Source organism: Oncorhynchus masou, chromosome 25, assembly GCF_036934945.1.
Source record: "Oncorhynchus masou masou isolate Uvic2021 chromosome 25, UVic_Omas_1.1, whole genome shotgun sequence".
Lineage (NCBI taxonomy): Eukaryota > Metazoa > Chordata > Actinopteri > Salmoniformes > Salmonidae > Oncorhynchus > Oncorhynchus masou.
In genome coordinates, this window is record NC_088236.1 from 30,510,449 (window position 1) to 30,537,903 (window position 27,455).

The following is a 27,455-nucleotide window of genomic DNA, read 5'->3' on the forward strand; positions in this document are numbered from 1 at the left end:
ATTTATGGCCGCCCAGCCCATGTGTAACTCCCCATGGAACACGGTCATGTATGGAGGAGTTGTTTTATCTCCTCCTGAAAGCAACACGTTTAAAATAGATTTTCTAGATCAGTCTTGGTGCGGTGTGTGGAGCTGGTGCTCAGACCGATGCAGAGCTCGGCCATCTGGTTTGTGAATCAGTTTAAATAACGAATACAGCTGACGGTCATACATGTGCATTTTCTCCATGGTATCCAACGATTTCAAATTAATTAAAAGGGGTTTCCTTTCAGTTTCTGCTGCATTTGTGGTATCATAGATATTCTACATTGCCTTTTGGGCATAGAATACCAACACGATTCCAAAGCCTCAGCATGTGTCAGTAGTAATGTAACAGCATTGCTGTTTAGTAATTGTGAGTTGTTTTGTACTAATGTAATTGAATTTATGTTCACTATGACACTCCCCAAAATGGCTGGGTCAGCAGCAGGCTAAATAGAGAAGGAAAAACGACGTGCATCTCAGAGTCCCCATAATCAACCTCTGCCACTGGGGCTTGGGTCTTATCAGGCAAACTTTGACTGTTTCGCTGTACTGATTTGAAGGGTTTAAGACCATTTTAACAGTTTAGCTGTTTCAGCTATTTTACTCATCTCTCTCTCAAAATCCATATCCCAGATTAAAATAAAATATCTATTTTGCATGGAAAAAAGCCATATTGTACAATAAGACATGGCACGTTTCCTCATCTTACATAAACCAAGGCTGTGCACTTAATACATTATACTGTTGCACAAAGTCTATAAGGGGGAGAACTCGCTGCATGCATGTGTAAGATGACAAAAACCTTTTCAAGGCTTAAAAGGAGTTGACAATCATCTGTGCAGGATTAGATTTTTAAAGCTTCATTCAACACTCGGGGTTCATAGGGAGGAAGGAAGCTTGGATGACTGCAGGTTAAAAATGGAAAAGACATAACAGGAGGGGAAAGGGAGAGAGGGAGAAAAACATTTTCAGGAATGAGTTTGTCGGAGCAGGCAGAGGGTATTGTTTCCTGACAGCTGGGGCCCAATAGAAAACCGAGGAAGGGGGGGGAAAGGGGACCCTTATTCCCATCCAAAATGGGGGGGGGGATTCTTGGAGTTGACATCAGTCCTCTTCATTTTCACCACACGGCTCAAGGCTGAATCGCAGGTCCTAATGGGCCCAAGTCCATACAACTGTCAGGAGGCCCTTGCTTTTAGATGCTGCTAGCTCCCTATTGAAACTTTATTTTGTTCTGTGCATACTGCTTAATGAATGCTGCTTTCTGGAGGGATAACCAAAACAATACATTTTTCACTGTCTAATCTATGTCAATCACAAGTCCCTCCACAAATGAAACAAGCCCTATTGTGAGCATTTGGTCTACCCTGGCCTGACCATGCCAGCCCCCAGCCCCCAGCTCTCCCACCCCCCTTCCCTTATTGGACAGCTTCTAAGGGGACTGGGGAACATACCCTGAGGCACTTTTAAATGTAAAATGAGCCAGCCTCCTTCATAGAATTGTCACTGTACTCGATGGAGCGGCTGGTTAGAGAAAGACCCCTTCAAAACGACCATCTTCCCCAACCCTCCCTGTAAAATGTCTACCTCACACACCCAGTATCAGCAGTTCCTACATCACTGTCGTCAACTACACACCAGCCGCACACTACGAGAGAGGGAGAGGTGGTAGGGGATCAACTCAGGGGGGCTTCAGAGTTATTCAACTGCTTTCTAGAAATCTTTCCACACACACACACACACACACACACACACACACACACACACACAGATCTTTTCCTGCAGATCATGCAGTCTAGATTTTATATAGATATTTCCTTCACTCCAAGTTCGGGGCAGAAGACTCAAATTAAAGTGGGAATGCAATGTTCTCTCTTCAAAATAACAGAACATTTAGGCTAAGAATCAAGGGACCCTTATTCAATCAAAATCAATGAAAAATTCAGTTTGACTAAAAACACAAAAACCTGGTCAACAGATTTGAATAAATCCCCCCAAAATAAATGCACGTACATAAAACCCAGAAAGGAATGCATGGTAATGGGAAGATGCTGTTGAAATGGTTATTCCCATGGCTGAAGTCTTGTTGAATAATCGGAAAAAGATTGAAACCATTGAAACTAAAATCAGCAATTACATTTTACAGTAAACTTCAGGCAGTCAAGTAATGCTTTGTAGATGCCCTTAATTTCATTAGAAACAAACACAATTTGAGCAGGCTTAGGTTGGCCTCCATAGAGACACTTGTTTCATTTTAGAGTCTGCTCTGGTGAAGAGTTTCAGAAGCTGTGAGAGCTGTGCAAATACAAGTCAACTTCTGCAACTATCTGATCCATTTCCATGCCTCTAATTGTCTTCCAGCCTCCCTCTGCCTCCAGAACTCAGAATAGACATCAGTAGAATACTGTGCTACTTATCAGGGACCCAGATGCAACAAAGGTGGCAGAGTCACCACAGAAAATTTCCCAAAAGCCAAGATGAAGCCCTTTGGTTTTTCGAACAGAGAGAATACAACATATGCTCTGGGGCATGTGGACTGCCAGAGTTGGGTTCTAATTGTTACATTTCTCTCACAGAGCAGGGGGAAACATGGCCAAGTGTCTTTGTCATCTCTGAAGTGTGTGCCGTCATACTGCTGGCCAGGCAACAACATCAGAGCATGGAGGAGAGGAGAGGCAGATGTCTGGACATTTGTTGTCAAAGTAAGTCAGACACTCTGCCAGAGACAGAAAAAACAGCCCAAACTTTTCCACTATCTGCCGTGTCGTTACAACTCCTTGAAAAGGTTTAATCAAATCTGCGATTGACACATACTCAGGTTCTTTTGTTCTATAGTCAATCAACTACAAAATTGTGTCTTTGAAAATGTCTACAATGTCTATTTTAGGGACCACACACACACTGCACCAAATGCTGATCTGCGTTCATTCGGCACAGTGTGTTTTAGGGTTCACCCACTGGTGGATGTCCTTTCTGCACGGTGTGTTTTAGGGTTCACCCACTGGTGGATGTCCTTTCTGCACGGTGTGTTTTAGGGTTCACCCACTGGTGGATGTCCTTTCTGCACGGTGTGTTTTAGGGTTCACCCACTGGTGGATGTCCTTTCTGCACGGTGTGTTTTAGGGTTCACCCACTGGTGGATGTCCTTTCTGCACGGTGTGTTTTAGGGTCCACCCACTGGTGGATGTCCTTTCTGCACGGTGTGTTTTAGGGTCCACCCACTGGTGGATGTCCTTTCTGCACGGTATGTTTTAGGGTCCACCCGTTGGTGGATGTCCTTTCTGCACGGTGTGTTTTAGGGTCCACCTACTGGTGGATGTCCTTTCTACACGGTGTGTTTCAGGGTCCACCCGCTGGTGGATGTCCTTTCTGCACGGTTCTACATGTAGAATCGGTTTGCACTAGGTTTCTAAATTATGGCCGGCACTCTGTTCAGACGTTCTAAGTACTATCGGCCAGCAAACGCTACCGTGTGTCTGTGCCGAGCAACCTTGGCTAAAATCCTTTTTCTTGCTCCCCACATCACCGTGAATCTCAGTGTTTGGAAATCACTGTTTAATGTTCTAACTTTTGATGATGTATATAAAGTTAAAAGTTGTAGCTGATGACATTTTTTGAAATGCGTATTTTTCGCATACAGTATGTTGACACTGGTATTGTGCTGGAGATAATAAAAGTGAGGTTGAAAAGTGGTGGAGTTGCCCTTCCAATACCAGCAGATGAATTGACAGGGACACTCCAGGGCAGAAAACCTGCCTGGCGGGCAGGGTGTCTGCTCTGGGCTGGGGCCATCAACCCCACTCTCAACACTCTCTTCTCCAAACAGCAGGGAAAGAGAAATGCTTCCAGGGATTGCTCCAGCATATATGTCAATCACCTACTTTGTGGATAGCCCCTCCCCATTGTTTTCTTTTGCCCCTAAACAGAAAATGGGCCACACAGCTTGCTGTTAAGAGTGAGCTGTTAATGATCCTCTACCTATATGAACAGCAGCACCACACAATGGCCTTGCCAATCCTTATGCCATAGTCCCTCCCTGTTTATTTCCGCTCAAATCACCTGCTTATGCGAGCCATTGCCACCTCTACCTGATCTATGCATGACATAAAATGAAGGGAAAAAATGGTCTAAATTTGAATTAAGATCCATTGTTTGCGGACATTACAGGCAATTACATAGACAATTATTAAGCAAACTCCAGCCCTCATTGTGCTAATTAGTGGTTAACTGACAGGGAAACGATGGGAAGTTATGCTGGTCAGCTTGGCTGCTACTGGCCACAGAAATAGCTGTTAGTGGAAAAACAGCCCATTATCCAGTCTGCAGTAAAGTGGATTACCTTATAAGAGGAAGTTGTCCATGAAAACAATCCTCAGGAAAACGAAGGAACTTACACAGAGAAAATATTATGGTGCCTACATAATTGATGGAAATAACAATTAGTTACCAAGAATATATCCACACCCTGTATTTACCATTTCTTATGTAAACATAGATATACACTGCTCACCTTTATGGAGTTGTCAGCTATTAACAAAAATGTTTTCACATTAAAGAAAAATATTACCTTGAATAAAAGTTGATGTGCTAATCCAATGCAACAACTAGAAACACTTTATCAATTCACTTTCAAAGCCCCAAAAACAGTCCTTTAAGGATAAACTGTGTGCCAAATGCACAAGCCTTCAAATGGATACATTGCAAACTATGCCATTTTGACTCTGAGAACATAAAAATGATAGATGTGTTTGATAGGATGTGTGAATAGAGGGGTGATATTTCCCAACGCCCCAGCCCAGAGCAGACACCCAGGTCATGCATGGGGCTAACCCCGAGAAGGCTGCCGTCTCAAGCAGTGTCACTAGCATCCTTCTAATGGCTAGCACATTCAAAGTGTCCATTAGTACGTGGAGGAGTGAAGTTAAGTGACTGTGACAGGGGCACTCCCTCAGCTCTCTGGGCTTCTATTGTGACCAGGTTGGTCGCCCTGCTCTCTTATTCACAGCCAAGGAAAAACTGGGTCAAAGGTCAGCCATCCAGAGTGCACTGGTTTCTATGGCAACATGGCCTATTAAGGCCAGGCTCATAGGCCTCTTAACATGCTCTTGTATACAAAAGAACTATTAGCGCAAAGAGGGAAAGAGAAGAGTGAAGAGGGGAGGCAGCATGAGGGAGGTCTTAAAAACACAGTGGAGGGGCTTTGCCAAGATTCTAAATCAGTTACACACTGTGCCAAACAGTCCCAGATAAATCCAACATAACAACCATCCATGCTTTCTTACAACCATCAGTCTTGGTCAAATAAAGAGGTGACATCACTGGTCCATGCTCGACTACAAACTACAAAGTTGACGTTTAAGACACAGAAAAACAAAGAAAAACTTGCAGAATCATCAACACTTTTTTTAAATTCAACCTTTATTTAACTAGGCAAGAAGAACAAATTCTTATTTACAATTTTGGCTTACCTATGCAATTCTGGGCCAATTGTGCGCCACCCTATGGGACTCCCAATCACGGCCAGTTGTGATACAGCCTAGAATCAAACCAGGGTCTGTAGTGACGCCTTCGACCGCTGTGCCACTCAGGAGCCTAATTGGTTTGATGCTCAACAGTAAAAAGGCAGCTTGCGTTCTTCTACACATGCATTAGACACATTTGTAAAGAATTCTAAATTACACAAAAACGAAATAGATGAAATTGTATTGAACTCAGTGAGCTTTAGTGTCATATGACTAGTTCATGTATATTCTGAAAAATGCCATACTGGTCTGCAAGCCCAGATTTATTTAGGCTGTTATTTAGGCTGCTAAAAATCAGGTTCTGTTTGTAAAGTCCCCACTCATGAATTTTGACTTCCGTTTCATTCCACTAGGCTAGCTGCAAAAACAAATGTATACAGAATCTATTTTTACACAAACAAACAGTGCAAGCCCAAGATATACCTCTTATTTTGGCCTTTCTGAATAGTGCCTTGAGGGTTTTACTAGAGAGAAAAAGACTGTGGCTTTAATGGACTGCATTTTTTTGTATCTCAAGCAGTTATTTGTATCAGGGTTCATTTTTTTTGGGGGGGGGGGGGGGAATTGACATGATCAAGAATTATTGCCAGAGTTTAAAGAGTGATGCTACAGCAGAACAGTGAATGTCTCTTTAAACGATGTACAGTATCGTTTTACTTTAAGGCAATTTCAGATCAGATGTGGTTAGGAAAATAAGCACTTGTTGGGGTGAAAGTTTGGAATAAGTTACCAATTGTATTACAGAAAACAACGGCAGGATGGTCAAATAAAACAAGGTATAATTAAAGCCACAAGAAAATAATAATGTGTCTGGCAGGAGGCTCACTTTCTCATTCAAAGAGAGTAGGCAGTCACGCTGTTACACTCAATTATTTGAAGTCAATTATGTGGTATCTGGTTTCAATTGTGATAGACTACCCTGGTAAACTCAGTATTAATGCGGTCCAATGTCAAGCCATGCTACACTTTTAACGGAGGAGACATTGTCAGTCTTTCACGTAATTTCCCCTGGCACCGTTTGTCCAGTAACACAACATTTTATTGTTTGGGGAGCAGCCTACTTTCATTGAAATGCACAGCCGTAAACCTCTGTAATTAACTCCAGAACTAGTTGTGACTAACAGTGGTTGGCTGGATGTTTAATGTAAAGCTCAAGAGAGAAATCAAATTAACTCTCTCTCTGTGTGTGTGTGTGTGTGTGTGTGTGTGTGTGTGTGTGTGTGTGTGTGTGTGTGTGTGTGTGTGTGTGTGTGTGTGTGTGCTAAAAGTGCAATATCTACACAAATGACATCAATGAAACCTGCATTTTTCATTTATACCCAAGCACAAATGTACTGACAGAGACAGCATGGGTTACCAACATAATAGTGTGTGGTGCCAGCCAAGCAGGTTATGATCGGTAATAAGCCCACCATACACCCCCACACAACAGGGTAAATACCTCTACACAATAATCACTTCTAAACTGAGGTAGAAACAACAACAAAAATAACTTTTTCCAGAAAATGTAGATAAATATTTACATCTCTGGGTAAATTTGATCTTAAACGAGGATAAGTCTGCCAAATTGTATATAACTCCTCAGACCAGCTGACACAGGCAGTAGGCCATGAAGCATCTTTGAGAAAAAGTATAAAAGAGGAGTGGTTAGGTGGGGTGCTGGGGAGAAGGAGAGAGAAAAAGGGCCTAAATTAAACACATTTGTTTCTGCTCTCACATACCACAAGTCTTATGAAAACAGAGGGTTGATTGTGTTCACCCTGCAGCCCCCCCTTCCAACTCCACCCCCCCCCCCCCCCCTGCCCCGTTCACCAGCCCCTCCCCCCACACACAGCTGCCTGCAGATGCCTCCTGTGTTTGCACTGAGAGTAGGCACAAATCTCAGGGCCTGAAGTCTCAGCCCGGCCTCATCTCAGTTTTACTGCCTGACACCCCTCTCACCCCACTGCTAACCTAGTCTCTCTCTGACACATGCACTGTGGGTATGCATGCCTGAACTTGCAGCCCATACATCAGAGTTAAGTTGTTCAAGTTTAATATGGCAGCATTTTGGACTTTAAAAAAAACATTCACATAAAAATTAGTAATCAAACAAAGTCAGCCCTTATTGCTGATTCACTTTCTTAGAGATCAAAATGTGTAAAAATGCACCAAACAAAGGAAACAATAAAAAAAGTACAAATATTCAAATGTTCACTAGTACAAACATATATAAAATGACACTTTCCAAAGAAAGTGAAATTTCTGAAGAATTTAGGCCAATGGAAATCACCCTGCATGCCAGTCCCCTGCCTGCCAGTCCCCTGCCTGCCAGTCCCCTGCCTGCCAGTCCCCTGCCTGCCAGTCCCCTGATTCCAGAAACATCGATCTTTAGGAGGGATACGGAGCAAAACGAGGCTGGGTCATAAGGTCCTCTACCTCTTCAAGGTTCACCAAGTCATCAGAGCAAAACAACGGAGTAGTAAGCATATGCAAGGAACCTTCCCCTTCCTGAGCACACAAGAACCGCTCAGTCCCTGTCAACACTCAGGAAAAACCTCTGGAACAAATACTTTCCGGAGTGTTTGGCGAAAAAGGGAGGAGAATGAAATTCAGTGAGCTTAAAGAAAGAAAAATCTTTACGGATAATAAATGCCATGTCAAATTAAATCAAATGATCTGTATCTGAAAGGGATTATAGGAAGTACCAAAAGGCACAATGCTAGCCAAGAGTCCTGATGAATGCCAATGATATCATGGAGATTTTCATGATATCAGGGAGAATGGGGGCCACTAAATGTCAATGGAATGATATTGAATTAGAGTTGGAGTCAATTCCATTTACATTCCAGTCAATTCAGAAAGTGAACCAAACTCCAACTAAAAAGCATTGAAGAGAATTGGAATTTTAGTGTACTTCCGGAATTGACTGAAGTTAAATGAAATTGACCCCAACCCTGATAGAAATCCATACACCAACTCATGGTTAACCTTGCCAATTTCAAATAAATATTCCAGTCTTTGCATATTACTATCATTCAATCTGAATACATTCTTATGAGAGGGGAAAGGTGATTTGACCAGGGGATGCAGCAAATATCAGATTCCCAGGCAGGGGCAGAGCTAAGGGGAGGCCCCTACCAATTACACTGAGTGTTCAGGAAAGCAGAGCCAAGACCATGCTGCCACAGACCTACCTGAACACCAACCACTCTCCAAAAATCACCACTAGAAATGCTGCGTATACTGTTCAGCTCGCATAGTAGTTTTGTTGAGATTGGAGAAAAAAAAATTATATCTTGATATAGTCTTTCCTAAAAAGCAAAACAATTCTCTCCCACTTCACAATGCAACAACTTCTTCCAAATCCAAAGTGCTCACTCCTGCAAACAATTAGAGATGACCTGAGCACTGTAAGCTGTGTGTGTCAGAGAGGGGGAGAAGGAGCTGATGGAGGAACGAAGGGGGAGAGAAGGGAGAGGGGAGCTTGTGCACAATTACAGCAGGGATTTATGGCCTGAGAAACAATTTATAAATCACAGCGCCTGAGCTAATGTGATCCAGATTGCTCGCCATGCAGCTGCAATTTTGGTCTGTGTGAAACTGCATAATAAACCTGACTGGAGGTCATTTGTTGGGTGGTGGTGGGGCGGAGAGAGACTGGAGTTGTGGGTGGGGGCTAACGAGGGTGAGGTCTTTGGCTCGCAAACTCTGGAGGTGTTTTGGACAAACATGCTGGGAGTCTTATATGTTGGGTGGGAAGTTTTGCTGAGGTGCAAAACAGGATTGTTGATCTTGACAGATGCTCGAGACGAAGTGTTCTTGCGTCAACCTCACAATGACTTTTCACATGCAAATAATAAGTCAGACGTTTATAAAAAGCTCAGTAAATCAAAATGCCATTTTGTATTGCGGTGAAAGGTAATTGAAGGAGAGCAGCAAAGCAGGCCTCTAACAAAAAAAACTCATCTTGTCTTTGACCAAATCATATTTCTACAATGGCACTAGCCTAGCTTGCAATAAGACGCTATATCCATGTCTCAGGCACAAGTTCTAAGCCAATGTCATTGCACCTATGTGAAAGAATTTAGCCACCATAATCAAATCAATGAATTAGACCAAAAATGAATTTTAGATTGTGATGAGTAAAAAATAATAGTGTGGCTTTTCCCCCTCTTTTCGTATCTTAGGGCTGGTGTGAAAAAGGGAACGGATGTGCTCAGTGAACCCGGGGCTTTGGTGACCACTCAGAAAACTGGCCCTGAACCTTGACCTCTCACCCTTCACCCTGGGGGGCAAACAAAGCTCTGAGTGACATCTGAAACAGGAGACCCTATGGGGAGAGAGTGTCTGGACAGGGCTGAACTGACCCATTAACTCTGCTGATAAGATTTAGTGCCTTTTTTGTTGTTTCGTGTCTTAAACCATGGGGTAGCACACAGCTCAATCAAAAATAACGAAGCAAGCAACGAATTTGAGGTTAAAGTCTTCATCTCATTTATTTGCCAACGCCTCCATATTATACGAAAACAAACAAAAACTGTTCCCTAATGAACGACTTCACCCGCCTGACGCCAAGCTGAGCTGTGATTACCAACAACAAGCAGGAGGGGGGTTCCATGGAGCCAGTGTTAATACATGTTTAACGAGGGGCTTTGCTAAGCCCAGACTAATATGAATTATAGCAAAGGAGGAGGTGGGAGAACAGAATAACATGGCAAAACACATTACTGAAAAATACAATAAAGATGAAACAAACTGAAATGAAACAGTCTGTTTATAAGGAGCTCACTGAAGATTATTCACCACTCTTCCAAAAAGTTAACACAATAGCTCATGTAAATAGCCTTCTAGCATTAGCATGATGTAAACAAAAACACTGGAGAAAGTTGATGGAAAATGTGGCGTATAGAAGTGATGTGAGCCTTGGTCTCCAGAATGCTGAAAGCCACTGTAGTATTTAAATCAGGCAAGGAGGGAGGAAGACTGGGTGAAGGCAGCATTCTGTAGCTCAGCTGTGAGGCTCTAAGCCGTTGCCCTAGGGTCTTTGTCCTGCCTTTCAGGGCAGGTCTGAGGTAGTCAAAGACCCTATTCATGAACAGTGCTCCCCCTGCCAACACCCATACAGCCCCAGTCAACTCAGCCCACAGCTATAGAGCCTTTCCATTTCACACGAGAATCAGACTTGCCCCCAAAGCCTGCTTCAGGGATTTCCAATAGCAGGCCTTTCCAGCCCATGTACAAATCAAACAAAAGGATTCCTTGGACTATTCCATGTCATATAGGCTTGATTAGAGCTATTTTTTAAATGTAGCTAGCTGGTCTGACTATGCAGCAAATAAGTCATTCACATTTGTAAGGATTTTGTATCAAAGCATGTAAATTGGTGAGGGATTATGCCAGTGGAAGGTGTAGGGGGGTGTGCATCCCAAAGAGTCGCCATATTGCAACTGAACATAGAGACCCCACACTATATTTTTTTAGAATACATTTCAAGTCTTATTCTTTAGTATACCATTGATCAATCATGCTAGTGGACAACCATTTCAAAGTTCTGAAAAGGGTCAAATTAAGGAATCACAAGGACAATCCAAGGCAGAAGGAAAAATCCCAATATCACTTGAAACCGATGCTTTAGGATCTCAGCTGGAATTCATCGGTGTGTAGAACATTGCATCGTGGTTTTAAATATGCCATGAAAGGCCATAAAACCACAAATCAAACTATGACAAGCTGTAAAAATAAAAAATAATAAGAGTATATACGTACATAAAATATACACACATCTCATCTGACTAACTGGATCCACAAGTCTAGGTGGAGACAACGAAGCTACACATTTCAGATTACTCGAGTCTTCGCTTTGGCTTTAATCAAATTTGACGCTCTGTAGAACATTGTGACTCCTTAACAAGTACAATTGGTTTACAGGGGTTATGTGGAGGTAGCTAAGGGCACCCAGGGGCAATAGAGAATTGCATGTTAGGACATCTTCCACATCAACAAGCTGAATGATAACTAAATAACCATTTTCGTTATGGCGTTACACCAAAAGCTCTGTCAGCATCCATCAGCTGTGCTCCTAGGACTGCCTGTCACAATGTGAAGAGCTGGCAGTCCAAAACTGCTGTTCTACCTATATGCCTTATCCCAGAGCAACCTTGGTTTTTGATTTAACCCACCTGGAAGACCAGGTGTGTTGAATTTAGGCAATCACTGAACTGATCAATTAGCACAGTTGGTCAGGTGTGGGGCCTAGTTGGACCAAAATCCTGCAGTACCTGCGACACTCCAGGAACAGGGTTGCCTACACCTGCCTTATCCTAAGAACCTTGTCTGGGGAAGATGCAACACTTTCAAACATCTTCCTCTCAACAAATTAATAATTTGAGTGAAGGTTTGCAAATTGGGTACATAAAGTGGATACACTCTTCCAAGATACAATTAATTTGCTGCTTGTAAATGTATTCAAGCTTACAGTGCATGTACTATAAACACTAGCGTTATTACACTGTAAATATGTATGAAATTGTAATAGGAGTTGAAATGGGAGTAGCACGCCAGTTCACACTTTAGTGAACTTGTTACACATTGTATTGACACCATGAACACTCATATTTCTGACAAATGTTTTGAAGTGTCATGTAATCACTTAGGTATGTACAATTTATAACCGAACACTTATGTATGCCCAAGAAAACACATTTTCATCCATCTGTGTTAATGTGGCATCTGGGAGCGTTCTGTAGAATGAATGCAGGTGCAATGTGCTGTGTCTCGACATCCCTTATCAGGAGACGTGAGCCGGGACGAGCAGTGCAAAGCCACAGCACCGCTATGGGGATTTGCTTTTCTGGAAGGAGACGAACTGATTTACAACTTCAACAAGAAGAGCAGCTGCTCCGCTCACTAAACTCATCCTGGAAAGATACCCATTCATGTATTTTTATAAACTGGGTGGTTCAAGTCCTGACTGCTGATTGGCTGAAAGTCATGGGATATCAGACCAAATGCCACAGGTATGACAAAACATTTATTTTTACTGCTCTCATTACATAGGTAATCAGTTTATAATAGCAATAAGGCACGCGTTGAGTTGTGCCTAAGAGCAGCCCATAGCTGTGGTATATTGGCCATATAGCACACCCCTTCGGGCATTATACAGTGGGGCAGAAAAGTATTTAGTCAGCCACCAATTGTGCAAGTTGTCCCACTTAAGATGAGGCCTGCAATTTTCATAGGTACACTTCAACTATGACAGACAAAATGAGAAGAAAAAAAATCCTGAAAATCACATTGTAGGTTTTTTTTATTAATTTATTTGCAAATTGTGGTGGAAAATAAGTATTTGGTCAATAACAAAAGTTTCTCAATACTTTGTCATTGCCAACAAAGGGTATATAACAGAGGTCAAACATTTTCTGTAAGTCTTCACACAAACTGTTGCTGGTATTGTGGCCCATTCCTCCATGCAGATCTCCTCTAGAGCAGTGATGTTTTGGGGCTGTTGCTGGGCAACACGAACTTTCAACTCCCTCCAAAGATTTTCTATGGGGTTGAGATCTGGAGACTGGCTAGGCCACTCCAGGACCTTGAAATGCTTCTTACGAAGCCACTCCTTCGTTGCCCGGGCGGTGTGTTTGGGATCATTGTCATGCTGAAAGACCCAGCCACGTTTCATCTTCAATGCCCTTGCTGATGGAAGGAGGTTTTCACTCAAAATCTCACGACACATGGCCCCATTAATTCTTTCCTTTACACGGATCAGTCGTCCTGGTCCCTTTGCAGAAAAACAGCCCCAAAGCATGATGTTTCCACCCCCATGCTTCACAGTAGGTATGGTGTTCTTTGGATGCAACTCAGCATTCTTTGTCCTCCAAACACGACGAGTTGAGTTTTTACCAAAAAGTTATATTTTGGTTTAATCTGACCATATAACATTCTCCCAATCTTCTGGATCATCCAAATGCTCTCTAGCAAACTTCAGACGGGCCTGGACATGTACTGGCTTTAGCAGGGGGACACGTCTGGCACTGCAGGATTTGAGTCCCTGGCGGCGTAGTGTGTTACTGATAGTAGGCTTTGTTACTTTGGTCCCAGCTCTCTGCAGATCATTCACTAGGTCCCCCTGTGTGGTTCTGAGATTTTTGCTCACTGTTCTTGTGATCATTTTGACCCCACGGGGTGAGATCTTGCGTGGAGCCCCAGATCGAGGGAGATTATCAGTGGTCTTGTACGTCTTCCATTTCCTAATAATTGCTCCCACAGTTGATTTCTTCAAACCAAGCTGCTTACCTATTGCAGATTCAGTCTTCCCAGCCTGGTGCAGGTCTACAATTTTGTTTCTGGTGTCCTTTGACAGCTCTTTGGTCTTGGCCATAGTGGAGTTTGGAGTGTGACTGTTTGAGGTTGTGGACAGGTGTCTTCTATACTGATAACAAGTTCAAACAGGTGCCATTAATACAGGTAACGAGTGGAGGAGAGAGGAGCCTCTTAAAGAAGAATTAACAGGTCTGTGAGAGCCAAAAATCTTGCTTGTTTGTAGGTGACCAAATACTTATTTTCCACCATAATTTGCAAATAAATCCATTAATCCTACAATGTGATTTTCTGTTGTTTTTTTTTCCCTCATTTTGTCTGTCATAGTTGAAGTGTACCTATGATGAAAATTACAGGCCTCATCTTTTTAAGTGGGAGAACTTGCACAATTGGTGGCTGACTAAATACTTTTTTGCCCCACTGTAGCTTTAATATAGTAGAGGTTGGAGAGTCTACTCCAACCATACTAGTATATACTTAAGAATTATTATTATTTATTTTTTACCTACGGTAACCTACCTGTAGTTACTATACTTACTGTACCCTGCGTTCTTGGAAGTAAAGATTGCAGAGTAGACCCAGAGAAAGCATTTCCATGGCCTTCATATGAACTTAGGTGAAACCAGATTAATATCTGAGTACCAAGGAATCTAGAACTGTATGATCTGATAGTATCATGCAGCCGTCTGATTGGCCTGCAAGGGAAGGGCAATGCATTCTGGTCCACAGCAGAGTAGCGCTCTGTGGGGGAGAGAATCCCTCAGATAAGAGAGCCTCAAGGTCTGGAAGCTGGCCGACCTCAGGATAACAACCAAAAGAATAGAAAGGCCCATATCTACCCCAGTTTATGCTCCCACCACCACCACATCTCATCAACAATCTCTCCTCTTCCCTTCTCAGCTCCCTCTGTCTCCTGCAGAGCTTAAATTAAAACCAGCTGTTTGGAATACCATACCGATGAAAACCTATTTAGATTTTTTTCTTCCTGCTGTACAATCAGGTTTTATAGCGTGGAGTGAGGACTTTAGTGTACACTTTAAGAGAGCTAACGTTACTTAATGTGCTATAAAACGGGGCTCCACGACACGAGGACCACATACAGAAGGAATCCCAAAGCCCTGAGTAGTGGTGCCGTCACTGTGTCCCATCCCCATCCATCAGCCAGGGCCCAATCACCTGGGAGGCAGATTGATTACCCAGACCCCTTGATAAAACCAGGGAGCCAAACTCCCTCCTAAACGGAGGCTTACTCCTAATACCGGAGACCATAGACATTAGTGAGCATGAGACATGCTGGCATTAACATGATATATTATCCAGCCTCCACAACCTCCTGCTCATGTCATGACAACCATTTTATTTTCAATACAATTAACAGCTGTATGGCCTTGCTAGGAGCTCCATTGTTTAGGGGAGGATTCCACATATCACGATGGTGGCGTCATGGCTTAGCCCTTACCTCCATGCCGAAGTTGACAAGTTTGTCTCCGAGACTCAAATTGCATTGCTTCTACCTTAGCTCATCTGGCTCTCTGAGCCCCATGACGGCCCATCCCGAATACGCTAGAAAAATAAGAGCATCTGCTAACAGAGGGCTGTCCATGTACACCACACAGCCTGTGGTATGTTGAGAGCTCTTTTCCCTTTAGGCATGGGGAGGTCAGGAAACTGCCTTCACAGTGACAGTGTTGAAGTTATATTATGTGGAATGAGTGGCATACAGGCATACATGATCCACACTCTGGTGTCCTGAAACCTGCTGCTGGGGGTTTAAATTGATAGTTCGAGATTTTTTAAATATTTTTTTTTATCTACTTCCCCAGAAGCAGATAAACTTGTGGATACCATTTGTCTCTGCATTCGGTGTGAAAAAAGTTCCCAACTTGCGTTAGCACAACAAAATGGAAGTTTATGGGAAGCTGTTCCTGTAGACTGCCAGTCACTGCACTAACGCTAGTTAACATTTGCTCGCAAAACTACCTCAAACTTGGTTCATACTGGACAGAGGAGTTAAGCTGACTCCGGGGCAGTAGATAAAGGGCTTCAGAGCCAAAATCCCGAACTATCCCTTTAATGATCCGCAATGTGCCATTGACTCATCTCACCTTTTAAATGTGATAAACACTTACTCGCTACACTTATTCTGTCGATCCACAGACCACACCGTCATTTACCATGTGTGCGCTTGGGTGGTCTGTTTTTTGGAACAATGCACATCTTTTGGTGGACTTGTCCATGCATTTCTAGACTCCCAAATAGCAAAATTCACAAAGGGGCGATAGCAGAGATTCTTGTTGTCTTCTCAAGTTGGAAAGATTACCAGCACTGTACACTTATTTGAAAGAAAACCTACTGCATATTTAAATAATAACTACATGTAATGAAAGTGTAGTTGTTTTTTTAACATTACCTTGCTACTCCGCTAGCAGCTTGCTAGTTAGCTGGCTAAAAACAACAAGCAAGCTAGCCTTTAATCTCAGCACATCTCCCCCATGTGAAATAATATGCCCTGGAAAATATTATTATGCTTGCCAGTGTAACCTACATCATCCCAGTTTTATATTTTTTTATTTAATTAGGCAAGTCAGTTCGATTAGCCTTCGATTACTGGCCCAACGCTCTAACCACTAGGCTACCTGCCGGGCCCTGATATGCTGCTTGAATGCATCAGATAAAAATACAGCACATAGTTAGCTGTTTTTACCCTTTCAAAATAGCCTACAATCATGTAATTATTGCTTCTAAACAAAATGCATTTGGGGGGGGGGGGATTCTATTAAGGCTATAATGTTGCTTGGTTTAATGTTTTAAAACAGTCGCTGAGATTATACATTTGGTTATCAATGCAAAATCGACTGCCAGTTTGATGCATATAGATCAGATCAATGAACCAAGCGAGTTGTTTCAGCCTCATTGTCTTCAACACTGCCCCTACCCGAAGGAAGGAATAATGCGATGCTTTTCAAAATTTGAGTGCCGTATGCAGGCCTACATACTACAAGAGGCCGCCCATTTTGTGATGAAAAACGACATGCATGTAATGCGCTACGATCTAAGGTGCCTGTCAACCAGCTCCTTACTTACACCTGTAAAGGTAGGCACAGTGAGTTCGTGACACATACATACATATATATATATAAATCAATTTTATTTTTTTACAAACATGTTATTTCTACATACTGTATCAAGTAAAACAGACACTATCAATGTGGATTTGAAAGGTATTCATGCTTTGGCTGGCAGATCTATCAAGTTCAACAAAAAGTAGTCCCGATTTTTTTCATGAAGAAAAGTACTGTACCACATCTGAAACTCTGAAGTAGTTCTGGCCAGACCTAATGGATGTGAAAAACACATATCTGGGATAAATAAATTGATAAAAACACATTTGCACACATATTCATCTTGGCACTTCAAAGGGATTCATTGATGTCACAGAACGTAGGGAGTCTTTGGCTGAGGGGGGGGGGGGGTTATCCTTTCCTCAAAGGGTGCTGAGATGCTCCTGATGGGCCCTGCTCTTGAGAAGCCAGCGAGTGCTATAAACAGAATTTCTAATGGCAGGCGGGAGGGTTGGTGGGTAGGTGGTGAGCAAGCAGGAGAGGGGTGGCGGGTGGAATTGAAGCCAGCTCATGCTTTTCCACAGAGACCAAAGAGGGAGGAATAGAAACCAGGACTGGCACCATTTCACACACACTTCAATACAAGTGCTGTTATGAACTGTACATGAACAACCCTGACTGTGAAAGATGAAATACAGAGAAATAGCCCTCCTCCCAGAGACACCGGAAAAGAGGTAGGCTGAGATTCTAGAGCAATGACCTAAGTGGCATCTTCACCACTTCATGAAGTAATCAGTAGAAATGTTAATGCCAAAACAAATGCAAATGCCTCATCTCTCAAGTGTAAAACCAAGTTCCTATAGTGTTAAAAGTGGTTTGTACTCTTTTCATTCAATTACTATAGAAGGGGTGGGTACACCTACTAGAGAAAGGTTTTCATACAGACTTTAGGACATGCAGTGCCTTCAGAAAGTATCCGAATCCCTTGACTTTTTACACATTTTGTTTTGTTACAGCCTGATTTTAAAATGCATTACATTGAGATTTGGTGTCACTGGCCTACATGTCAAAGTGGAATTATGTTTAGATATTTTTACAAATTAATTACAAATGAAAGGCTGAAATGTCTTGAGTCAATAAGTACTCAACCTTTTTGTTATGTCAAAGCCAAGATAAGTTCAGGAGTAAAACTCTGCTTAACAAGTCACATAATAAGTTGCATGGACTCACTGTGTGCAATAGTGTTTAACATGATTTTTTAATGACTACATCATCTCTGTACCTCACACATACAAGTATCTGTAAGTGAAATTCAAGCACAGATTCAACCAAAGACAAGGGAGGTTATCCATTGTCTCGCAAAGGGCACATATTGGTATATAGTTACAAATAAAAAAACAGACATTCAATATCCCTTTGAGCATGGTGAAGTTATTAATGACACTTTGGATGGTAAATCAATACACCAAGTCACTACAAAGATACAGGTGTCCTTCTTTACTCTGTTGCCAGAGAGGAAGGAGAGGGCTGCAGGTAGCCTAGTGGTTAGAGTGTTGGGCCAGTAACCAAAAGGTTGCTGGATCGAATCCCTGAGCTTTCATGGTCAAAATTTCATTCTGTCCCTGAACAAGGTGGTTAATCCACTGTCGGCTGTTATTGTAAATAAGAATGTGTTCTTAACTGATTATATAAAAAAAATAAGTGAAATTAAATAAAAAAATAGGAAACCGCTCAGGGATTTCACCGTGACGGTGACTTTAAAACAATTACAGAGTTTAATGGCTGTGATAGGAGAAAACTGAGGATGGATCAACAACATTGTAGTTACTCCATAATACTAACCTAATTGAGCTTTCCACACAATTCAGGTGTGAAAAGACCTTAGAGTCTTACCCAGAAAGACTCACAGCTGTAATCACTGCCAAAGGTGTTTCAACAAAGTATTGACTCAGGGGTGTGAATACTTATGTAAATGAGGTATTTCATTTTCAATACATTTGAAAAAATGTCTAAAAACTTGTTCATTATGGGGTAGATGGGTGAAAAATAAATATTTTGAATTCAGACTGTCAATGTGGAATAAGTCAAGGGGTATGAATACTTTCTGAAGGCACTGTATCAGAACTTTAATCTGGGTTACAGCTGGATATTAAAAAGTGTTAGTAGAACACGGTTATACAGAACCTTATTTTCCTTTAGTTTAGCCAAATAAACTTGTAGGACATTTAATTTACCCATTGCAAGCAGTAAGCCCACTTATGACAAATACTGTATACCATTTTAGAGGCGAGATGTTTGCAGGCCTTGACGTTCCTGAGGGCGCATGCAATCTTTTTTAATCGAAATGCTGCCACTAAATTGATGTAGATTTGTTTGCCTTTGAAGAAGAAAAAATCCTTTCCAAAACATAAACATAGTCCAAAATGTTGCTCTGTTTACACAGTCCTTGGTTAAAAAAATATTTGCAAGCTTACATCGAGATGACTTTCAGCAGTCGCACACAGCATCGAGGCTTGTCAGAATGAGAGCTCTGGACACTGTTCCCTCTGTAGCAGAGCACAGACAGAACCTCCCCTGCTGCTCTCCTCACCACACCCCTCCACCATTGGGACTGCAAGGTGAGTGGAAAAGGCAGTGTTCTACCTGATTAAAAGACAGCTCCACACAAATGCCACACTTCCGACTTAACCCCACACCAGTTTGTTGCCAGTGTTTTATGTTAATGTCAACTCTAGTGTAATTGTGTTTCCATAGCTAGGCCTGACAGTGAGACTTGTGAAGAGCAGAATCAACATCCTCTGCATAATCAAATCAGTTGCTTTGTGAGAAGGTGTTAAAGTTCATAGTTCGACATTGTTATGTAAATGGTGGCTGAAAAGTACCAGTGGCCTGTCTGGCTTTGGCCCCAGGTGAAAAACTGGTCCTCCGGAGCCATGGCTGAGACATGGGTGAGACATGGGTGAGACATGGGTGAGACATGGCTGAGACATGGCTGAGACATGGCTGACAAATGGCTGACAAATGGCTGACAAATGGCTGACAAATGGCTGAGACATGGCTGAGACATGGCTGAGACATGGCTGAGACATGGCTGAGACATGGGTGCCAGCCCCCGTAGATGGAAACAGAAATGTCTGAGCCTTTTGGGTAAAACACTGACGTAAATCCTCAGTGGAAATGCGCCAGAATACTGTTTGCTTATACAAGGTGAGGCCCTTTTATTCAACAAGACAATGTCACTGTTTACTTTTCTTTGTCTACATATTTTTAAGCACCAAAAAGACTGGAAAAAGGAAGACGTCAGAGAGGCATGCAATTGTAGTACTGACATGTTCAGACATTGTAGCAGCACATTCACGCCCTGACTGACTAGCACATGCATTTGATTCAGTTGTATCCAGGTGACTTTAGCCTACCTGACAGACTGCACACACAAGAGATAATTCACTGTTTACTGATACAACATTGTAAAAAGGGAGTCCCTTTAAAAAAGAAAAGAAAGAAATCTTGACTGAAATAGAATAGGGCCAATAAACATTAGTGTTTTGAACAATTCCTACAGCACTCTTCACTGAGAGTTCCCAATCACATCCATCTACAATAGGCCTAAAAAACAACACTGACAGTCTACCTCACAGGGGGAAGCCTTCTTGGCCCTCACCCATGACAAAAGTCTGGTAAAACATCTTTCCAAAAGCAAAGTTCCTCCTGAACTCTCAGCGGATTACAGAGGAATTTCAGCTCAGAACAGCCACTAAATCAGTTATGCTTCACCCTCTAGAGATTTGTGTTGTGCTGAGCCAAAGTGTCTTACATTGCTCATGATAGGGTTGTCATATGCACATTCTAAAGTTGTGCCTCAAAACAATAGACATACCATACGAGATTAAAGCAGAAACACTGGGCTCGGGTGTAAAAACAAGGCGTACTCTACAGAAAGCATGCTGGTCTCTTGAGAAAAGCCTAAGAATAATGCTTATTCAGCTGTTACGGTTTTCTTCGTCTGGATATTACATTACTTCAAAAAACATGGAATATCAATTGATTGAAAATACCAATCTATTGTCATAGTCTTTAAATTACTCAAATATTTAGTTCTATCACATAGCTTGCAATTATTTTATCCAGTTACTGGGAGGCCAGAAGGGGGAGTTGTTGACAGTATTGTTCGAGAGAGAGAATATACCATGGGGAGAAAAAAGAAGATTTCCCTAACAGTCTCACCTAAAAGTGAAATGCAAAATTGTCAAGGCAGAGTTGTTGAAGCATCTCTACTGCTCCTATGTGTGTGTTTACGTTCCTTCTTCTGATCCACGGGTATTCTGAACTCGGTTTTATTCTTATTCCTTGGGGGCGGCAGGGTAGCCGAGTTGACAAGGTACAAATCTGTCATTCTGCCCCTGAACAGGCACTGTTCCTAGGCCATCATTGAAAATAAGAATTTGTTCTTAACTGACTTGCCTAGTAAAATAAAGCTAAAAATTAAATTCCTGTTATACATCTTTAAAAACAGACACTGCAGGCCAAATCCGTTGTTGTTTATTTTTTATGTAGTAACTGTTCAGAGCTGGAGAGCAACATATTTTCAACACCAGACTACTGTATGAAACAACTTTCCCCCCCTTTGGAATTAAAACTTGAAATCTGCAGCTTGAGGGCTATTAGGTATTCTGTTTGAGAGGCTTAACTGTTATGCCCTTCATTTATATACATAGGAGAGGACCAATCTGGAGCAATGATGTCAAAGTCAACAAGACAAAGTTCTGGTATGAGCCTGTATAGAGATCTCAATCACAGTCTCCAGTTAACGAACCAATTAGGAAACATTGCAGGTATGTAAATAGAGCAAATGTACAGAGCAAATGTTACTGTGGAACTCATTAGTTTAACAAACTTGTGTACCCAATGTTTGAGCAGAGACCAATGACCAAGTTTTCGCCATTAAATGCAGCTGTATCCAACTCGGCATACCAATTTTAAAAACTATCATTGTAGGCTAAAAAGATTAGAAATTCAATATCAGATTATTCAAAGTCAGAGCATTTTCTACTAAGTCCCAGGCAGTGAGTTTTATTCAGCTCCATATGGCAATACCAGTAAATCAGTTTAAGACTACTTGTTCAGTAAATATCCAGAGTAATCCAGCCAGCCATTGTCTCACTATGGCTTCTCTACCATGGTGGTGCTCTTTGACAGAGTGGGTTCGACATGGCCCATTAACCTGATTCTTTCCTCCCCCTATAGTTTGGGGAAGCTCCAAAAGTATTGGGACAGTGACACATTTGTTGCTGGTTTGGCCCTGTACTCCAACACTTTGGATTTTGAAATGATACAGTGCAGACTGTCAGCTTTAATTTGAAGGTATTTTCATCCAAATTGTGTGAACCGTTGAGAAATGACAGCACTTGTTGTACATAGTGTCCCCCCCCCCCCCCCCCCATTTTAGAGGATCAAAAGTAATGGGACCTCATTTACCTTTATTTAACAAGGCAAGTCAATTAAGAACAAATTCTTATTTTCAATGACGGCCTAGGAACAGTGGGTTAACTGCCTGTTCAGGGGCAGAACGACAGACTTGTACCTTGTCAGCTCTGGGGTTTGAACTTGCAACCTTACAGTTACTAGTCCAACACTCTAACCACTAGGCTACCCTGTCACCCCAAAATACTGTATACAGTATGTGTATTAAAGTATTCAAACGTTTCGTATCTGGTCCCATACTCCTACCAAGAAATGATTACATCAGGTTTGTGACTAAAAAAACTTGTTGGATACATTTGCTGTTTGTTTTGGTTTCAGATTATTTTGTGCCCAATGGAAATTAATGGTAAATATTATATTGTGTGTTTTTGGAGTCACTTTCATTGTAAATAAGAATTGAATACGTTTTTAAACACTTCTTCATTAATGTGGATGCTACAGATGCACACACATCAAAATGCTAACCTCACCCGTTATTGTAACGGTGAGAGGCTAGCATGTCTTTGGCATATAATATGTGTCTGTATCTTTTTCACTCATCATTATTTATGATTAATTCAGGACTATCCATAATCATAGTAGCATCCACATTTATGTAGAAGTGTTCAGAAACACACTCTATTCTTATTTACAATAGAATTGACTCCAAAATAGCACAATACATTATTTAGCATTCATTTCTACTGGGCACAAAATAATCGGAAACACCTAAAACAAGCAGCAAAGCAGCAGTAGTCACAAGCTTGATGTAATCATTGCAAGCTAGAAATATGGGACCAATTACTAAACTTTTGACTACTTTAATAGACAGTGAATTTTCCCCCAATACTTTTGGTCCTCTGAAATGGGTAGACTATGTGCAAAAAGTACACCTCATTACCATAGCATAAATTAAAATCCAAAGTACTGGTGTACAGAGCCAAAACAACAAGTGTGACTGTCCAAATCCTTTTGGAGCTCACTGTAGCTCCAGCATTGGTACAGGGAATGCGGATCCCTCCCTAAAGCAACTGAAATTGAGAAAGAAAACCCGACAGCCCTCCTGACTCACTTTTTGTTTAGGAGGTTTTTTTTCTTCTTTTTCTGAACAAAATCAAAACCATGGTGGGAGGTAGAGCTCTGGGTCCCAGCATGCTTTGTGAGGGGTCATGGAGGAACAACATGAGGTCAAGACAGGGTTTACCAAAATGTTATAATTTCCCTCACTCAACATAATAAATAGGATATTTCTGCTAAAATACTAAGTCCATTTTCTGTATCTGTAATTGGTTTTCGTTGTAAATAACATTAGTAAATGGGGTCTGGCACATTTACAAAAAACACCCAGAAAAAAACTATTTCACCGACCTTGGATATGTTTAACATTTTGGCAAACTTGCACACAAAAGACAAAGAGAGGAGAAAGGAAGGAAAAATATCCAGAAGGAAGCAACAAGAGGGGAAATATTGTATATTTGTCCATACAATTAATATTATTGTAATGTGAGTGGGGTGCATGGATTGCTTGAAAAAATATGGATCATACAAAATGTTCTAAACAAAATGGTCACCTTTAAACAACTTTTCATCTCATTGCCAAATTCCAGATATGAATCCACAAAAATAATTAAAATGATAATCTTAGATCGAAGGAACCCGAAATTAAGGCAAACATCTGAATGTATCCAGAAAAATTTCAAAAAGGGACATATGAGTGAAAAGTACAAGCAGAAAACACAGGCCTACTTAAACTACTATTTTCTTTTGACTATTCATTAAAATAAAAAAATCATGACTTGAGGAACAAACAAATATCTCCACAGTGGTATGAACCTTGTGTGTAGAGAGGAGCCATTTAGTTAATGAGCCCCAATGGAGACCTCCAATGAAGCCATCAAGCGCCTGCTCAGAATAACAATGGTCAACTAACGCCTCACTAATTGAATGGAAGGTCCAGGAAGGGAGAGTTGGTTTGAAACAGTGAAAAGGAGACAGAAAAAAGCAGATAAAGGAAGGGGGTTATTGCTTTTCAGGGAAATGCTTCACTGGTCCCATCCAAATCACTCACTTTTGGGGCTGAGAGAAGGATTGTGGGATGGAAATGCTCTTAACAACAACAGTATTTCATTAGGTGGTGTTTCAGGGAAGTTAATGCCAGCCACATTGTTTTTTAGTTTATTTGATGCACAGAAAGGCCATTTTCTTTAACTGTTAATTATATACAACGGTTAACAATATCTACATGAAATGCATACAGAAATCTGAAGTGTGTACATAATTCTTCCCTATAAGCAGGCCTCGTAATAGTGTATTAGATTAGTGCACACTGTTTTTCCATAATATGCCACACAACCTGCTATATATTGTGGTATATGGAAAATAGATTTGTGGGAAATAATGTCATTACAGTAGGCATAATTTTCTTTAGGGGGGGGTGACACTTTCTAAATCATGGGCATATGATTTTGGGTAAATAACTGGTCTAAAGCTAATGCTGACATGCCAGTTAATTATAATATAATAATATATCCCATTTAGCAGACGCTTTTGTCCAAAGCGACTTACAAGTCGGCTGGGGCCACTACTTTTACATATGGGTGGCCCTACCGGGAATCGAACCCACGACGCTTGGCGTTGCAAGCGCCATGCTCTACCGACTGAGCCACACAGGACCCGAGAAGAAAACAAGGGCATTCAGCAAGATAGCTTATGGGACACTACTGTGACCTACTGCATCTTGTTTTGATCAGGTATTTAAACTGCAACATCTGATGCCATGTGCATCAAGTGTCTAAGAGTACAGGTATCATGCACCCATAAATTATTGCCACGGTTTGCTTTATGCAAATTGTTGAATTTGGGCTCTAGGGAACATTGAATGGGCTTGAAACGTATGGATCTCAATGTAGTATGTACTTAGTTCTGTAGTCTGATGACTTTTTGCTGATAACTACTTTATTGATGAAAAGTGTAATTACTATGCCTGCGATATGTGGTTGTCCCACCTATCTTCAGACGAACGCACAAACTGTAAGTCACTCCGGATAAGAACATATACTCAATAACTGAAATGTAACAAGTTGTTGCTAACCAGGCCAGTGCCACAGCTTCATTTACAGTTGAAGAATCACATTTACAAAATGATGATACTGCTCATATTTATCATATCATAGATACACTTCTTCCTCAAAATAAATAGATCAACGTCTTGATTAATCATGGACTTCATGAGAATTGGAAATTGAGTCTAAATTGGCAGTTAGTATCCTACAGAAGGCTGACGGGGGAAAATCCCCAAAGAACAAAGAACTAGTTACTCCTTGAGAGGCCACACTAAGGGAATATGGCGGTCTGGTTATGCAGAATTAACTTTTACGCATGCCTTCAGTGGACAGCAGATGCAGATTAGTGGCAACACTGAAGAGTAACTTTTGCTGGACTTTGTTATGGCCACTCACCGTTCTTGCGCTAGGGGACAGGGCCCCATTGGATAGGTAGGGGTTGGTAAGATCTGGGATCATGAAAATCGGGTACCCAGGATAATGGGGACTCTTGAAAAAGCCACCATCTTGCTGTCTTCTGAATGCTGTAGGGACAGAGCATGGAAGTCAATATAGAAAAGGGACATCACTGGAAATGTAATGCATTAAAAATATATTAAGCAACAGCATTGCAAGAGGTAGTTTTTACCTTCACTAAAGTAATCCCTGGTTTTCTCGTAACTGTCTAAGTCTGGTCTTGGTTGAGGGCGCCTCTCTGCTTGCTGATAAGGACAGAGGCACACACAGAACAAGAAGGGAAAACATGTTATTGTAGGCTCGTCTATTTCAGCAATACGTTCATACCATAAAAATATTGTTTGAAATGTGATGTATATGGCCTATTTAGGACAAGCTGTTCAGTAGATCACCCTTCACTGCAACGTCCTTACCTCGGAGTCTGATGAGCTACTGTTGTTTTCCGATTCGTTTACTAAAGAAGACTTCAGATCATCCAAATCCCTCTCGGCTGATACATTTTCGGATATTTTTTCCTCTTGCTCCCCTTCATCTTTGAATGATATCATTTCATCATTCGCCCCTAAATCATCGCCGCCGCCCCCGTTAAGTTGTGGCATTTTGTGGATAAAAAGTTTCTCCCTGATAAAGTTGGCAAGAAGGCGCGATCGCTCCAACAATCCGAAATAGTCAATTTGCAAAGAAGAAAAGTCCAGTTTGCGCAGTAGTATAAACAACACTGACAGTGTGAAAACAAATGCCACGTTTTCACATCTCCATTTTGATATACTGAATCTCCCACTTTTCCATGTTGATGAGCTCCAATAATCCACCAAATACAACTGTTTTAATTTCGGCGTCAATATCCGGATAAAACAATTTCGCAAAGTATCTTCTTCACTCTTCCCAGTCGGTTACCTGTAGCCACTCTCCCTCTGTATGGGTGCTGAAGAATGCAACTTCGATATTCTTCCTGAAACGCACACAGGCAAACAAACTGGGTACGAACCAATTGAAATTGAAGACTGACGTCCAATTTCACCTCCTAAAATCCATCCATACGTGAGTTACAATTCGACAGACAAAATATGTCTTATTATAAGCATGGAACTCGAACCACATCTACTGCTTTCTTTCTCAGGTCACTCTCTCGTTAGTAAATATAGTTTCGACCAAAACTATATTTAGTTCGAGGAAGTTTACCTTGTTATAACTAACCTTCGTATGTTCAAAACACGAACTGAAATTATATCCGGTGCAAAATCGATATTTTCGGGTAGTTCGACCGTGGTCTTTCCCTCCACATTTGCTGACGGGGAATGCGCTCAAAAACGACTTGGTTGTTCAAGTGGAAGTAAAAGCGCAGCCTGTTCAGAATGCAGAGGAGGAGTTAGCAGAGAAAAACGACACTTAATTTATCATGTAAACGGGGAATGCTTAAAGGAACAGTTTGACCATATTATACATTACAAAGTTACCATTCGTATTGATCTAGTATCCTGTTGTTTCAACATCAGTAAGATATCGATGGTTATGTGATAAACAATTATTCCAAGATCTATGACAATGTTATAGGGATTTCACTTTAATTT

At 41.5% G+C, this 27,455-nt stretch overlaps 1 protein-coding gene across 3 annotated transcripts in view; it reads right to left on the minus strand.

Annotated features, from left to right (window-relative positions):
- LOC135514094 (transcription factor 7-like 1-B) overlaps positions 1-27,215 on the minus strand; it is a 50,013-nt gene extending 22,798 nt beyond the window's left edge. For 2 of the 3 annotated variants that reach the window (XM_064937290.1, XM_064937288.1), the window contains exons 1-3: positions 26,298-27,215; positions 26,057-26,129; positions 25,825-25,952 (exon numbers count right to left, since the gene is read on the minus strand). In XM_064937290.1, the coding sequence (XP_064793362.1) occupies positions 25,825-25,952; positions 26,057-26,129; positions 26,298-26,483 (387 nt within the window). In that variant the 5' untranslated portion in view covers positions 26,484-27,215. The remainder of the gene's footprint in view (positions 1-25,824; positions 25,953-26,056; positions 26,130-26,297) is intronic. The other variant, XM_064937289.1, reaches the window with a different exon arrangement.
- Between the last annotated feature and the right edge of the window lie 240 nt (positions 27,216-27,455).